Source organism: Coenobita brevimanus, chromosome 114 (assembly GCF_032717465.1).
Source record: "Coenobita brevimanus isolate Jiangsu-jjx chromosome 114, ASM3271746v2, whole genome shotgun sequence".
NCBI classification, from domain to species: Eukaryota; Metazoa; Arthropoda; class Malacostraca; order Decapoda; family Coenobitidae; genus Coenobita; species Coenobita brevimanus.
The window spans coordinates 613,052-628,212 of NC_137067.1; the positions used below are offsets into that span (position 1 = coordinate 613,052).

The 15,161-nt window shown below is 45.6% G+C and overlaps 1 protein-coding gene across 1 annotated transcript in view; it reads left to right on the forward strand.

The window, feature by feature from the left end:
* Window positions 1-14,881, forward strand: part of LOC145418433 (uncharacterized) — a 37,009-nt gene extending 22,128 nt beyond the window's left edge. Inside the window, exons 16-21 of the mRNA XM_080286851.1 lie at window positions 2,771-3,111; window positions 3,481-3,895; window positions 4,916-5,070; window positions 6,614-6,741; window positions 11,313-13,511; window positions 13,740-14,881. Coding sequence (XP_080142977.1) covers window positions 2,771-3,111; window positions 3,481-3,895; window positions 4,916-5,070; window positions 6,614-6,741; window positions 11,313-13,511; window positions 13,740-14,881 — 4,380 coding nt within the window. The remainder of the gene's footprint in view (window positions 1-2,770; window positions 3,112-3,480; window positions 3,896-4,915; window positions 5,071-6,613; window positions 6,742-11,312; window positions 13,512-13,739) is intronic.
* The last annotated feature ends 280 nt before the right edge of the window (window positions 14,882-15,161 follow it).

Here is a 15,161-nt window from a genome sequence, read left to right on the forward strand (position 1 = left end):
AGTCTGTTTATTGTTTCATTTGACTTGGTTTATAAAAGCTCCAGTATGCTTGCATGCATCAGTTTTGGTCAGTGATGATGGCTCTCCATGCTGCTTAATCTCTTGAAGCCTCCTTGTTCAGTCCCTTATCCCATCTCGTTTTTTTCCTTCTGCCTCGCATAGCCATACACTCAGTGTTCACGATTCCCACTCCACACCCCTTGTCATCCTCCATCTTCTGTGCCTTCCGAAACCATCACAGTCTACCCCTTCTTATCACAACACTAATACATTCAAATCCCATCCTTCCTCTCAACTCTTCATTCACAATCCCAGTCCTTCTAGACCTGTCATTTAAGGACACACGACACATCCATCTAATCACTATCATCTCTGTATGTTTGATCATATGTTTGAGTCTTTGAATATCCTTTACTACCCAGGTCTCACTACCATACAGCATTACACTCAACATGTGCCGCATACAAAGATCCCATTGCACGGAGGGAGAGCCCTATTGTGTCTGGAGAGGCAACAGCTTCCAGAACTTCCAAATACTCCTTACCCTAGCCACAGAGCTAATGTCGTTCCCACCTCCAGCACATAACATGTCTACCAGGTAACAAAACTCCCCCATGCACTCACCAGCCAGATTATTTCTTTCATGCCTGACAGTCTCGACATGCTCTCTCAGACACGCCGCACACATGAACTCAGCATTTTCACACACATCTACCTCTACTACCACTACATCTCTTATGCATCCACTTATCACAAACACTGCACAAGACAGAATTACTTCACATGCCCTTATGGCAGGCTGCACATGGCCACTCTCCCTCTTATTTGGCAGTACCACCACCAGTCCTAGATATCATCACTTTTGTTTTATCTGCATTTACTCTTAAGCCCTTGTGCCCCATACCATCTTTTCCTCCACCTCCCTTTCATTCTCAGCAGCCAACACTAAATCACCTCCATACAGCATCTCCCATGGGAGTCCATTTCTGAAGTCACACGAGAGAGCTTCAGGTACCATGATGAATAACAAGAGGCTCAAGACTGATCCCTGATGCACACCAACATTCACGGAACACTCATCACTCAAATCTCCGTTCACCCTACTTTTTTTATTTTTTTAATGCATGGAAGAAGGAACCAAAGGCCAGGAACCTGCAAAAACACAACCACCCATGCATATATTTCATTAGAAGACTTTCACACTCTTCAGTTTACTGTCTTCTCTTTGTGGATACGGTCTCTCTCTCTCTCTCTCTCTCTCTCTCTCTCTCACTATAGTGATAGGTGGGGACACTTCTTCCACTCACTCAGTGTAGTGCTGCTGTAGGTGTTTGCCCTTTCTCTTCATCTTTCCTTCCTCTTCTGTCTTTCATTCCTTCATTCTTTCCTCTTTCTTCTGCGTACAGGTGACTTTACACTCCCTCATCTGTCTTTCTTTCCTTCTCTGTTTCTTTTTCCTTCTTCCTGTGGATGATTCTACACTGAATGACAAGCCAAATGGTTTCCTGTACACCAGGAAACCATTTACTACATTGGGTGGTAACCATATAACCAAATTATGGCGCCTGGTGGTTTAGTGGGTAATTAAGGTGCTTCAGTCAGATTGAGCCGGTGAAGGTTTATATCCAAGGGGTGGTTGGGGTTTATTGCTCACGTAATGCCACTCAGGATGAGTGAGGTTGGTCACTCTCATCTTAAATGTCAGGACCAACTTGTCTAGGCTCGGCCTCCTACACTCCTCATGGGGCAAGATAGGATTGGGTGATGGATGGATGTAATGGATGATACACACACACACATATACTATCTATCTATCTATCTATCTATTGCCAGACGCCGCAATCCCGTGCGGGGTGGCCACAAACAAATCGCCTCCACATCGCCCTGTCCCCCGCCATTTCACTGCCCTTCTCCCAGCTCACACCCCCCTCTCATATACCTCTCCACCCCATCCCTCCATCTCATCCTCGGCCTCCCCCTCCACCTCACTTACATACACTCTCCTCGACAGTCTCTCACCCTCCATCCTCTCCACATGGCCAAACCACCTCAGTGTGTTCCTCATAATGCTTCCTATCACATCCACATCCTCACCACAACGCTCCTTTATATCCTCATTTGTCAGCCTCTCTCACCATGTGACTCCACAGGCTCCTCTTAAATAACTCATTTCCACTGCTCTCACTCTTGACTTGTGTCCTTCCAACAATGTCCAAGCTTCACTTCCGTACGTTAGAGTTGGTATCACAATACTGTCATGTAGTAACTTTTTCACTTCCATGCTCACTTCCTTGTTTGTTATCACTGCTTTCAAGGAACCAGCAACCTTTCTTCCTTGTTGTACCCTTTCAAGCACTTCACCCTCCAAACTTCCATCCTTACTCATCACGCTCCCCAAGTACTTAAACGTACTCACATTTTCCAATTCCTCACCATCCAGCCTCACTGTACATTCACTGACTTCACCTCTCTCAAAGACCATCACTTTACTCTTCTCTACATTCACCTTTAGATTCCGTTTCTTACACACTCTCCCAAACTCATCCACCGAGCCTTGCAGCTCCCCTTCGTCTTCACTCAGCAACACACTCATATATAATTATACTGTATTTGTCAAATCAGGAATTAAACCCATTCACTATGCAGCAAAGAGTAGCCTTAAGCAGTGATGTTAGTCCCTTTCTATATTTTATCTAAATATTTTTTAATCTATCCAGTATTTATTTCTCATTCTCTCTCTCTCTCTCTCTCTCTCTCTGTCCCCACACAGCAAAGGCTAGCCTTAAACGGTGAAGACAGTTCAGCAAGAAACAAGCGACTAGAAATCAGCGAAAACTCTCGAGAGACATCCGAGGAGAGAACTTTGAATGGGGTTGATAGAGTAAGTGAAAAAGGTACAAATTCCCTCCAAAAACTACAAAACGGTGTATGTGGTGTAGAGGATAAGAGGGATCTTGATAAAACGAATAATGACGTGAAAGGTGGCTGCCAGAAGACTGAAAAAAGTGGGAAGGTTGAATCTCTAATGAATGGTAAGATTAAGGAGGAGGAGGAAGATGCAGAGTGTTTGATTGTGGAAAATGGGGTTAAAAAACCAGGGGGTGCAAACTTGTTAATTAATACAGAAGGAAAAGAGGAGGTGAAGGGGGAGCCAGAGAGCTTGTTAGTCAGTACTGAATTAAAGGAGGTGGTGAAAGAGGAACCAGAGTTGATTACCGGGGATGTCAAACAGGACGTGGATTGGCATACGGACGATGTGAAACAGGAAACAGGGGATGTGAAGGAAATAGCGTGGCGTGAGGAGAAAGTGGAGGAAATGGAATGCCAGGAGACTGTGAAGGAAGAGGTGAATGTGAAAAGTGAGTCAGGGCAAAGAAAGTGTGAGAGGGATGAAGCTGAACAAAAACATTCAAACAAAAGAGGTGAAACAGAACAGAAACCCAACATAAAAAGTGAAACGGATGAGAGACAACCTGATAGAAGAACCAAAACAGAGCAGAAACCTGACATCAAAAGTGAAATGGAGGCAAAACAAGCAGAAAGGAAATGTAAAACGGAGGCAAAACTGTCAGATGAGAAAGGCGAAACTAAACGAAACCCAGAGTCCCCCTCGTTCAATGGTTTCGAGGCAGAAGAGGGCGAGGGGGAGAAGAAAACGAAGAACGAAACCAAAGAACACGCACCTTCCCCTCCCAAGGAACTCTCATCCATATATGATCCCTCACCGTACCTGCCTCGCCTGGAGGATTTTGAGCTGGTTGTGACGACGGTGGAGCAACTTAGAGAGCTGATCAAGAGGTTTGGGGACCTGCCAGAGACATCGAATGGCGCTGGTGGTGGCGGAGCTGGTGATGGTGGAGAGGAAGAAGACAAAACTCCTGCTAAGAAGCCAAAAGTTGGGGTGAGTTAAAGCCAAGGCAACTGTTGGGATATTTTGTTCATTTGATGGAACTGGGCCACTCCCACAACTCAAATACTGTACAGCTCTCAAATCCTAACATCAGATTTCCAAAAACCTCCACTTACTTTTTATTACTGGTATTTTATTTTTGTCTTGCAATAAGGTGTTGGGTCTGGTTAGTTGGGTCTGGTTAGTACTTGGATGGGTGACCGCCTGGGAACACCAGATGCTGTTGGCATAACGTTCTCCCTACGTGTCAAGTGGGGTTGGTGGAGGATTAGTGCCCCTCCCTGTAAAACAATTAACTCTAAGTCCTTGGCCACCCTGTTTGGGATACATGGCGTCTGGCAATGAATGAATGAATGAATAAGGTGTTGATACCTGGACTTACATATTGAATGCATTTTTGAAGACAGTATTTGTGGCCAGTATAACAACAAATGATATATTACAAATCCATCATCATCTGGACCTCCTTTACCACCCTAGGGCAGGGTGGGTATAGTCATTCAGTGCAGTAACAGTTCATGGTACTGTAGGCCATTTCTTACCCAATTTTCCCCAAATTATGATTCTACCTTCTAAGGTGTTCCTTGAAGAATTTCCAATATGAGGATTTGTACTGTAGGAATTTTATTTTTATCTGGTCGAACTTGGCCACTTTCCTAACTTAAATATGATACTAAGTTCTGGTTGCATGAACTCTGATCAGCTTGGAGTAGGAAAGAGTCTTCTTTGTTACCAGTGAAATTGGCCCTCTAACTTGAGGGGGGGACGAAAGGGAGTAGAGAGGTTTATGAGAGAAGGGGGTGTAAGTTGGGAGGGAAGGCAGCAAAATGGCAGGGGACAGGGCAGCTAGGAGGTGAATTTGTGGCCACCCCATATGGGAGTAAGGCATCTGGTTGTATATAGGTAGATAAATGGAACTTGACCACACTTGACCTGCAACTAAGCTGAACTTGGATTGTATGAGGTAAAACTTGATGTCTGGGTGATGATAATTTTTCTGCACAGGAAGATGGTAAAAAGCGTCCATCCTGCGAGGTTAAGCTTCACTACGCGCTGTGCAACCTGCTGAATGAGTTAGGTCCCTGGGAGTCCAAGCTTCTTTCTGCCACCAAGAGGCTGCGCACAAAACTGAGGCATGAGTGGAATGATTTTGAAAAGAGGTGAGTTGTTTTTCTTGTCAGAATTTTCCTTACCCAGTTGATGGTTTCACATTCAACGTTATTGTTGTCGGCCATATTTCTGTAAGGTTAATATTTCTGAGGGCACACAAGCTCCAAAGAGTATTGCACGAGGGTTCCAGTGATGTCCAAAATGACTAGTACTACTCGTGGTAACCCTCAAAGATCAGTATTTTATCTTATGAATATTTTACAGTAGCAACACAAGCATGCAATATGATGGACTGTCATGAAAGCAGGTTTACAAACTGGGTGGAATCATCAGGTGTTTTACAATAGATAACATATTGCCAGTAGTGCTGGGAATCGAACCCGGCCTCGTCAGACAAGAGCCAGGCAGCCTTCCCATGTGCCACAACCAGGTAAAAGTTTTCTCACCTTGTCATACCCCTGGATGAGATGAAAGGTTGGAGTTGAGTGATACAGGAGATTGCTTTCATTCTGATCCCTTGTTGCAGGATGGTTCTTCTCACCTATACAATTGCTACCAGGCTGAATTTGTTATATGATCGGTTTTCATAAATGCATTCTAGTTGTAGCTAAAACGAGGTTGTAATCTACTGCTGCTACTATTACTACTACAGTTACTATTACTACTACTACTACAACTACTACTACTACTACTGCTGCTGGTTTCTCATTTATCCCCTTTTCTCTTTCCTTCTTTTCTCCTCTAACCCTCTCTTCTCTTCTCATTAGAGACACCCCTTCTCTTCCCTTCTCTTATCTTCTTTTTTCATATCATCTAGCTGCCTTTTCTCTTCTCTGTTTTCCATATCATTTCTACTACAACAGCAACTCATACTACATTTACTGCTACTACTAATCACCATCATCATCGTCATCTAATCTTGTGTTGTCCCATGAGGAGCGTAGGAACCTGGGGCTAGGCAAGTTGGTCCTGACATTTAAGATGAGAGTGACCAGCCTCACTTACTGAGTGGTATTATGTGAGCAGTAGACCCCAACCACCCCATGGATAGAAACCTGCACAGGCTGGATCTGACTGGAGCGCCTTAACCCATGGATTGTGGAATTACCTTTATTTTATCCCACCCCGTGGTGCCAAAAAATGAAGTTTTTGTGTGTGTGTGTGTGTGTGTGTGTGTGTGTGTGTGTGTGTGTGTGTGTGTGTGTGAAGATAAACATCCAGGGCATCATCTGGTGAAAAGAAAAAAATCTCTTTCTTTGTCTTTGTGGAGCGCCACAGGTAAGTTGCATAGGGGTTGAGTTGTTTACGGTGATGCACGGCCAGCACAGCCGGAGCTGTGGTTTGCTGTCCATGGATTAATTGCCCACTAAACCACCAGATGCCATCATTTGGTTATATGGTTACCACCCAGCATAGTAAATGGTTTCCTGGTGTACAGGGAACCATTTGGCTTGTCTTTCAGTGTAGAGCCAGCCATGGGCAGAAGGAAGAGGAAAGAATGAAGGAAAGAAAGACAGAAGGGGAAGGAATAGTATTAATTATGATATTGTACTACAACTACTATCATCATCATCATCATCATCATCATTCCAGAGATCCAGATTATGTTGACCCGGCAGAAGAGGCGTGGATGAGCGACCCTGAGCCAGAGCCAGAGCCTCCCCCGCCACCACCACAGGAGTCATCATCATCGTCATCGTCCAGCGAGGAGTCTGTTGATGGTGGGCCTTGGAGTTACTCTGTAGATGTTAATCCCCCCCCCCTCTCTCTCTCTCTCTCTCTCTCTCTCTCTGTACTATACATATAGAGAGAGAGAGAGAAAGAGTTTTCACCAGCTTGCTTGAAATGTGGCTCTTTTTCTTTTTTTCTATAGATTTTTACTTTTCAATTTGGTGCCGTTTGTTTATTCCATCACCAGTTTATTTGAAACTTCACATTATTGTTCTATGGCCAAATTATACCCATTGAGATGTGCTTCTTTTCTTTCTTTGTTGTTATTTAGTCCCCCTAAAAAAATTCGTAAAGGATTTAGGGGTTGTTGATGGTGCTTATCATCCACTTGCTCTGTGTAGTGCTTCCTTCGTGCAACTCTGCACTGAGTGACAATGTCTAATGGTTTCCTGCATCCCAGGAAACCATTTACAATGCTGAGTGGTAATCATATAATCAGTGAATGGGGTGATATGCAGCCAGCTATGGTGCCCCTGTTAACTGGGTGGAGAAATGCAGATGTAGCATCCACCAGGAACCAAACCTCACACCTCCACACTCTCATATGTTCTTGTCTGCTCACTCAACCATCCATCAATTTGTACAGAAGTATGTGAGTATATTGTAGGTGTAGAGACCAGCCCACCGTCCCTTGGCAGTGTTGGCAGGCTTTACCCTTGTGTTGTATTGGTAAGATTGCAGGTAAATGATTGGTTGTATGAAATGCCCAAGTGTGGATGTTTTTGCCTGTGAGATGGAGTCAGGGTTCCAGTGGCTTAATGATGTGTGAATTAGAGTGTGGCCCTTTTAATTGGGCAGTCTTTTGGTTAGGTTGTCCTTCTGTAATGTTTTTATCCTGGTCTCTGGACCCTGCCTCACCAAATTCTTAGGTGGGAAATAAAGTTGGGTGGATTTCTACTATTTTCAGTGGAATTCCTAAATTGCACTTTTTTGAGACTGCGCACACACCGCGATTTGAGAATTCTGCGAGTTAGAAATAATCTTATGGGGAAACGTACTTATGGGTCTGTCGTCTGGGAAAAAGTTGCCCCCCCTTACCCCCAGACCTACATTAAACTGGTGACCAGTGAACACTAGCAACTTGGAAAACAAATTAGTAAAGCCTATTTAATGGGAATGAACAGTACAGTAAGATTCTTGCCTGACTCTGACCAATGACATTGCTTGAATGGGCAGGGGAGGGGGGAGGGGTTCCCAGGCCTGAGGCAGACTACGGCCTCACAGCACAAGGCGAGAGTGGTGCTGCCTCGTGCTGTCGCCTCTGCGCCACTTCCTCCTCCTCGGCCTGCCTCAGGAACCCCTCAGAGTCCAGTGTGGAGACAACAAAAGGGGTGTTGTCACCCTTAGCTGCCTCTGTGTCGTTGTGAGTCATCGATTCATTGAGATTAATTCTTTACCAAACGGGTGCGGCCTTTCCATATTTTCTATTAAAGTGAGTCTTTCACAGCTTACTTGTTGTTATTCCTGGATTACCATAGCCACTGGGCATGTTTATAAACTTACCTCTGAAAGCTATTAATGAGGATCTAGAAGGCGTGATACACTGACGCATCCAGTTGGGGCGGTGGTTGGCAAGCAGTGCACCAGTTGGAGAGATGATCAGTAAACATTGCTGCGGGTGACGTGCGTGCTTCCCTATATACCCCAAAATAGGTATACATCGTGTTTTTCCACTCACTTCTTGCAGTCACAATTCAGCAGTTAGGTATCTGTGTTGCATGTGTACCAAAATTACTTGAGATCGTAAGTTTGTAATAATACAGGTGGAATCGCTGCACCTGTTTGTTAGAGAAGTACCCCATAGAGCCTGTAATGGTGGGCAACTTTGGCTTGCTTCTCACCACAGTCAATCCTCCTCATTACATCTGACGTTGAGGTGTAAGTTAACATTAGCTTCTTCTTCTTTCCCCTCAAAGAAGTTGTAGGTTGAGAAGGATTACGATCAGCCATGGCAACACTAGGCAGGCAGAGGAAGCAAAGGGGGGGGGGGTAATCCTCTTGTAACAAATCACATGTTAACTACGGAGAGGAGACAACGCATTGAGCGTGCCGCCAAGGCATCAAGCCTGTACGTCCTCAGTGCTTGGCATGGGAGGGAAGTGCCGTGATTGGCGTATAGTAAGTGCTGTGCTTAAATATGATTGGTTTAGTAATTGCCATGTTTGACTGCGATTGGTTTACGCCCGGCTGGGTGTGTGGGCGTGAGGTAATGGTGGTGCGTATTACACTAGGCATCAGAAAATTCGTCACTTTCGAGGCCGCGTTCGCGAATATTGTGTAATTTCCGTGAGTTACTGATATTGCAAACTGTTGCATGATGTTGCCATGCGTTATGAATCTGCAGTTTAGGATCGGACTGTTTATTATTATTATTATTATTATTATTATTGCTGTTGTTGTTGTTGTTAGGCATTATTAGTAATAGTATTTAAGATGTTGAATTATTGTTATTATTATTATTATTATTATTATTACAGGTATTCAAAGTACAGTATATAAGGTATTAAAATGTTATTAAATATTATTATTATTATTATTATTATTATTATATGGAGAGTGAGAGAATGACAAGGAGAGTGTATGTGAGAGGTGGAGGGGGGGAGAGGGAGGGGGAGGCCATGGATAAGATGGAGGGTTGGAGTGGAGAGATATATGAGAAGGGGGTGTGAGCTGGGAGCAGGGCAGTGAAATGGCGGGGGACAGGGCAACATGGAGGCTATTTGTTTGTGGCCACTCCATACGGGATGAAGGCGTCTGGCAGTAGGTGGATAGATAGATTATTATTATTATTATTATTTTTATTATTATTGGGGGCATGGTGGCTCAGTGGTGGAGGGCCTGACTCAAGACCAAAGTCGTAAGTTCCCGCCACGCCCAGGTAGCTTCCTTGTTGGGAGAGGTAGCACCCTCCTGCCACCTACCTGGTTTTAGCAGCTGTGGCTCAGAGGGTTAGAGCGCTCTGACCAAAGGGTCAGAGGTTCGAGTCCACCCAAGAGTCATCGGTAGACATCAGGAAGGGCGTCCGGTCATAATGTGCTACAGGCGTCAAAACCAAAGTCCTCTACCCAGGGGCAACAATTAGCCCGTATTGAAAAAAGGGAACGTGGCATAAAAAATATATATACAGTAAACCCCCGATATATCAAATCCTGGTACCGTGAATTTTGGATTTAACAAACAGCCAAATCGCGACCAAACTTCTCCCGTATTTTGTGAACAAGGGTCAGTAAATGAGGGGAAAGTTTAGGACTCAGTCCACAGTGACAACAGCATCCCTTCCTGGCACAGTAAGTGTACTTCAACAGCACTACATTATACTGTATTCTTATTATAGGTATTGTATTTATATGTACAACTTCATACAGTAATGTATTTACATGTACAACTTCATAGGCCATTGAATTCTCCATGTAAAACTTCACAGAGTTAGTTTAGAGTGTGTCTGAGCACGTAGGACCAAATGTCTCCCCTTATATAGCGAACCGAGTTTGGTAATCCCTCGGAAATACTGAACCCTCGTATATAGTGAACATTTGGAAATAGCAAACCACCCGTCCCCCAGATTAGTTCGTTATATTGAGGGCCTACTGTATATATTATTGTCGTGGTAGGTGGGGTGCTCTACAATCAGCTCACTCAGTGTAGTGCTGCTGTGGGTGTCTGCCCTTTCCTCTCTTCCTTCCTTCCTCTTCTTTCTTTCCATCATTCTTTCCTTTTCCTTCTATCTATGTGTGACATTACACTCCCACTTCTGTCTTTGTTTCCTTCCTTCTTTCCTCTTCCCTCTGCCTATGGGTGACTACACTGAGTGACAAGCCAACCATTTACTACGCAGGGTGGTAACCATATATCCAAATTATGTCATCTGGTGGTTTAGTGGGTAATTAAGATGCTCCATTTGATTAAGCCTGCATGGGTTTGTATCCAAGGGATGGTTGGGGTTTATTGCTCATGTAATGCCACTCAGGGATGAGTGAGGCTTGTCACTCCCATCTTAAATGTCAGGACCAACTTGCCTCGCCTCAGGCTTCTGTGCTCCTCGTGGGACGACATTGGATTGGATGATGGATGGGTGAATTATTGTTATGGTGGCATTTGTGTTATAATTAGTATTAGTATATAAAGTGTTGCCCTGTTTTCTTGTTATCCTGGATGTGTCATTTTATTTGATATTCTCAATGCATTTACTGGTATTTTGATCTCACAGGTGTGAATGGTGAGTGAATGGGAGTATGGCTCATTCAGTTGTACAAACATTAGTCAGTAACCCTTTCTGTTGAATTTTTATACTACTGTGGACCCTACCTCACCCCACCTTGGGATGGGGAGGAAAGTGGAGAGGATGATGATTGTTTTTATTGACATTAGAGGCCAAAAACATTTCAAAATTTGTACCAGCGGGTGTGTAGTTTTATAAGTATGGAGAGAGAGAGAGAAAGAGAGAGTTATTGAGAAGGAATAGAATAACAGAGAGATGGAGAGTAAGAGTATTGAGAGGGAGCAGAGTAATGAGAGAGAGAGAGAGAGAGGCCAAACCCACAAAAATTCCCTATATTTGCAGAGGAGGGGAATCCCAAGCGAAAACTGCGCAAACGCAAGGCCAAGCGGCAAGCAGTAGCCCAGCTGATGGAAAATACACCTCCGCCCATCGAGTCCACTCCAGCGTCCTCGGAAGTAAATGCAGAGGGGTATGCGGTGTCATCAAGAGGCCGGATTCGGAAGGTCAAAAAGATTGTAAATTATGATGGCCTGGACTTTGAGAAACTGGCTTTGCAGGCATCGCAGGAGGCTGAGCAGGAGAGGGCCAGGAAGAAGAGGAAGAGGGAGGAGGAGGAGAAGGAAAAAGAGGAGGAGGAGGAGGAGGAGGAGAAAGGAGAAGAGGAAGAAGGGACTCCAACCTCCCAACCTTCTGGCGTGAGACGCTACCTGCTGTCACAGACGGGGAGAGTGATGGGATATATTGATAATGAGGGACACGTTCGTTCTGGCAGTGCTCTGAAAGACTCTCGGTTAGACAAGGAGAAAGTTGACATATCGACTGTGCGCAGTTTGGCTAGTCAGTTAGTTAGCAGTGCCAAGAAGGAGGGACAAAATGCACAGCCTTCTGCAAAAACCACCAGTCAGATGTTCCCCAAGAAGGCAGTGCAATACTCAACCCTAAAACCTGGCGTCTCCACCCTTGTCGTAGCAGCCATAAACAGCCAGGGGTCGCCAGTGTACATTAGGGTCGTTGGCGAGCAGGCATTACAGTTAGCAAAGTACATGAGACCTACCACTAAGGGCCCAGTGTCGCAGATTAAATTGCAGCATCACGGTCAGACATACACGGTGAACACCAATGCGCACATGATTACACAAAACATTCCAGGACTCCCCGACGGTGAATTCTCGATGAAAACGGGCACAAACACTGCCCAGTCGAGCTCGGCTGCACCAAGACCTACCTCATACCCCGCCCGGCCCTCTGGACTTGATAGCTTGGCCACCAGCAATTCTCCAAGTGTTCCAAGAGTTGCCCCAATTTCCTCCGTCGTAAGTGCTTCGTCGTCCCCGAACACACTCGCGTTGGCGTACAGGGGGGTCGGGAAACAGACCAAGCCGATGACGGTCAATGCTTCTGTTCGATCGCAGGTTGCAACCGGGAGCAGTGTACAAGATGCTAACCGCCTCACATCATCCACAAGACTTGTTTCTGCATCCCCATCTGTAGTTTCATCAGTCGTTCCTCCCACTGTTAGAACACCTGGTAGTACTGGCAGCCTTCCCGGTAAACATAATCTATTAAGTCATCCAGGAAGCAGACAGACTGCGCCAAACATCATTGCTTCTCCCAGACCACAGACTACGCCAGTGGTCAGCAGGGTCATTATGGCACAAGGAGGGGGGGTGCCAGTTAACCAGTCTGTATCTGTGCAAGCTGGAACTGCAACGACACAACGTCAGCAGCCGATTAAACAGCAACAGCAGTCACAGGGAGTAGCAGTCCAGGCCCAGTCAGCTGTGACTGTCACCCACAGTCAGCCTGCCACTCAGACAGTAACTGCCACCCCTGTTGCTGTGGCTGGCCCTGGAGGACAGACTCAGGTACAGCTGAATTTTGAGTCCGAGTCTTTGGCCCAACTGATGCAGAGAACGGGAAGTAAGATCGTAGCTTTGCCAAATGACAGAGGAGGCTACACCTTATCTCTGACACCCGGCGCAGTGACACCAGGCCAAACGGGACAGAGAAATGCACAGATCACACCAAACACAGCGGCTCGAGTCCAGGTTGTAGCTGGGACCACTGCCTTGCTGGAGGAGGCTCCCCAAACGACAAGTGTGGGACAACAAACACAGGTGACACAGCAAACACAAATGACGCAACAAACGCAAATTGTCCATCCTCAAACGCATGTTATATCTCAAGGCATGGCTCAAGGAGCAAGCATACCTCATCAAACGGTGAATATGCCCCAACAGACAGCAAGTATTCCTCAAACAGTAACCCCAGTTCAGCAAGGCATGAGACAAGTTTCAAGCTCCCAGACGCAAAGTACGAACGTGACCAGGCTCAGTGGCCAGCAAAGGACGTACAGCCAGCTGGTAAATTCACCCCAAGGGGGGAGAAACGTGTCTGTATCTTCCTCCACAGGAGTAGCAACTCAGCAGAGAGGAAATTTAATCGGTTCCAGTGCCGGTGTGGTGCAGAAAAACAGTTCGATCAATTCTGTTAGTCAGGTAACAAGTCAAGGAACGCAAGGCCAAGTTTTGGTTCAGCAAGGTCAAGTAGCAAATCAGCAGGGAACACAGCAAAGTCAAGTCTTAGTCCAGCAGACTCAAGTGGCAAATCAAGGAGCCCAACAGGGTCAAGTTTTGGTTCAGCAAGGTCAGGTAACCAGTCAACAAGGAACGCAGCAAGGTCAGGTTTTGGTCCAACAGACTCATGTGGTGAATCAGGGGACACAGGGTCAGGTTTTGGTCCAACAGGGTCAAGGAACGCAAGGTCAAGTGTTAGTTCAGCAGCGAGTAGCTGGGGGAGGATCTCAACTTGCCTCAACTCAAGTAACAAGTCAGGGTCTTGTTCACCCAAGCAATGCCACGTACAAGCCAGTCGTTGTGACTCAGCCTGCGCAGCAACAACAAGTAGCAGCAACTCAGCAGGTAGCACAGCAAGTGGTTCATGTTGCACAGGCTTCTGTCATGCAACCAAATCAACAGCAGCAGCAGGTAGTGAGGCTGCATGCGGTTGCAGGAAGTGGTCAGCCTGGAACACCACAGAAATTGGTACAAATCGTCCAGCCCGGAGGAGGCAGGCAGGTTGTTCAAATGGTTCAGGGACAAGCTGGAACCACACATCAAGGTTTAATCTATGTACAAGGCAGTGGCCAAGTCATTCACCACAAAAACACACCAGGAACCATACATCACATACAGTCGACACAGCAAACTCAAACACAGCAAGTCGTGCCTCAGCAGCAGCAACAAAAGCTACAAACGCAGACACAGACGCAGGTACAAACACATCAACTTGTAACCCAGCAGCAGAAGATACAGCAGCAAACACAAACACCTCAGATAATTCAGCAACAGAAGACTCAACAGCAGACACAAACACAACAAATTGTGCAACAGCAGCAAAAAATACCACAACAGCAACAACAACAGCAACAACAGGTGGTCACACAGCAGCCCACAATACTACAGCAACAGTTAACAGGACAACAGCAAATTCTTCAGCAAAAGCAACAGCAACAGCAGTTAGTAGTTCAGCAGCAGCAAATACAACAACAAGTTAATCAGCAACAGGTACAACAGAATCCAGTATCTCAGCAGCAAATTGTGCAACAGAACCAAAACATTGCGCAACCGCAACAGACAACAGAGGGCCCGCAGCAGCAGACATTAACCACACGACAGTTTGTTCAGCTACTGCAGCAACAACAGCAGCAAGTACAGTCACAGCAAGGCCAGCAAATACAGCCGCAACAGAGCCAGCAAACAGTGGTGCAGCAACAGGCAAGAATTGTGATTGTAAGAACAACACAGGGTGAACAGTTGGGCTTGCAACTGGCGGATGGTCGACTGACATTAGTATCACAGGAGCAGTTACAGCAAATGCTAAGGGAGGGAACTATCTCATTTAAAACCTAATACCTAAGTGAAAGAAAGATAGAGAGAGATAAGGACTGATAGTGAAGAAAGTTGAGAACTGTCAACAGCATTCTTCCTTAAAAAAAGAAAGAGAAAAAGAGTATGGAACTAAAGGAATGAGAGAGCACCACAGATGGAGAGAGATCCACAGCATTCCCTAAACGAGGAGACGCACAAAAAACGGAAAACTTCCAACAGCATTCAAGAAACAAGGAGAGATGGAAAGAACTAAAGGACTGAGAGAGCAGAGAAGATGGAGAACTGAACAGGTATGGATAGC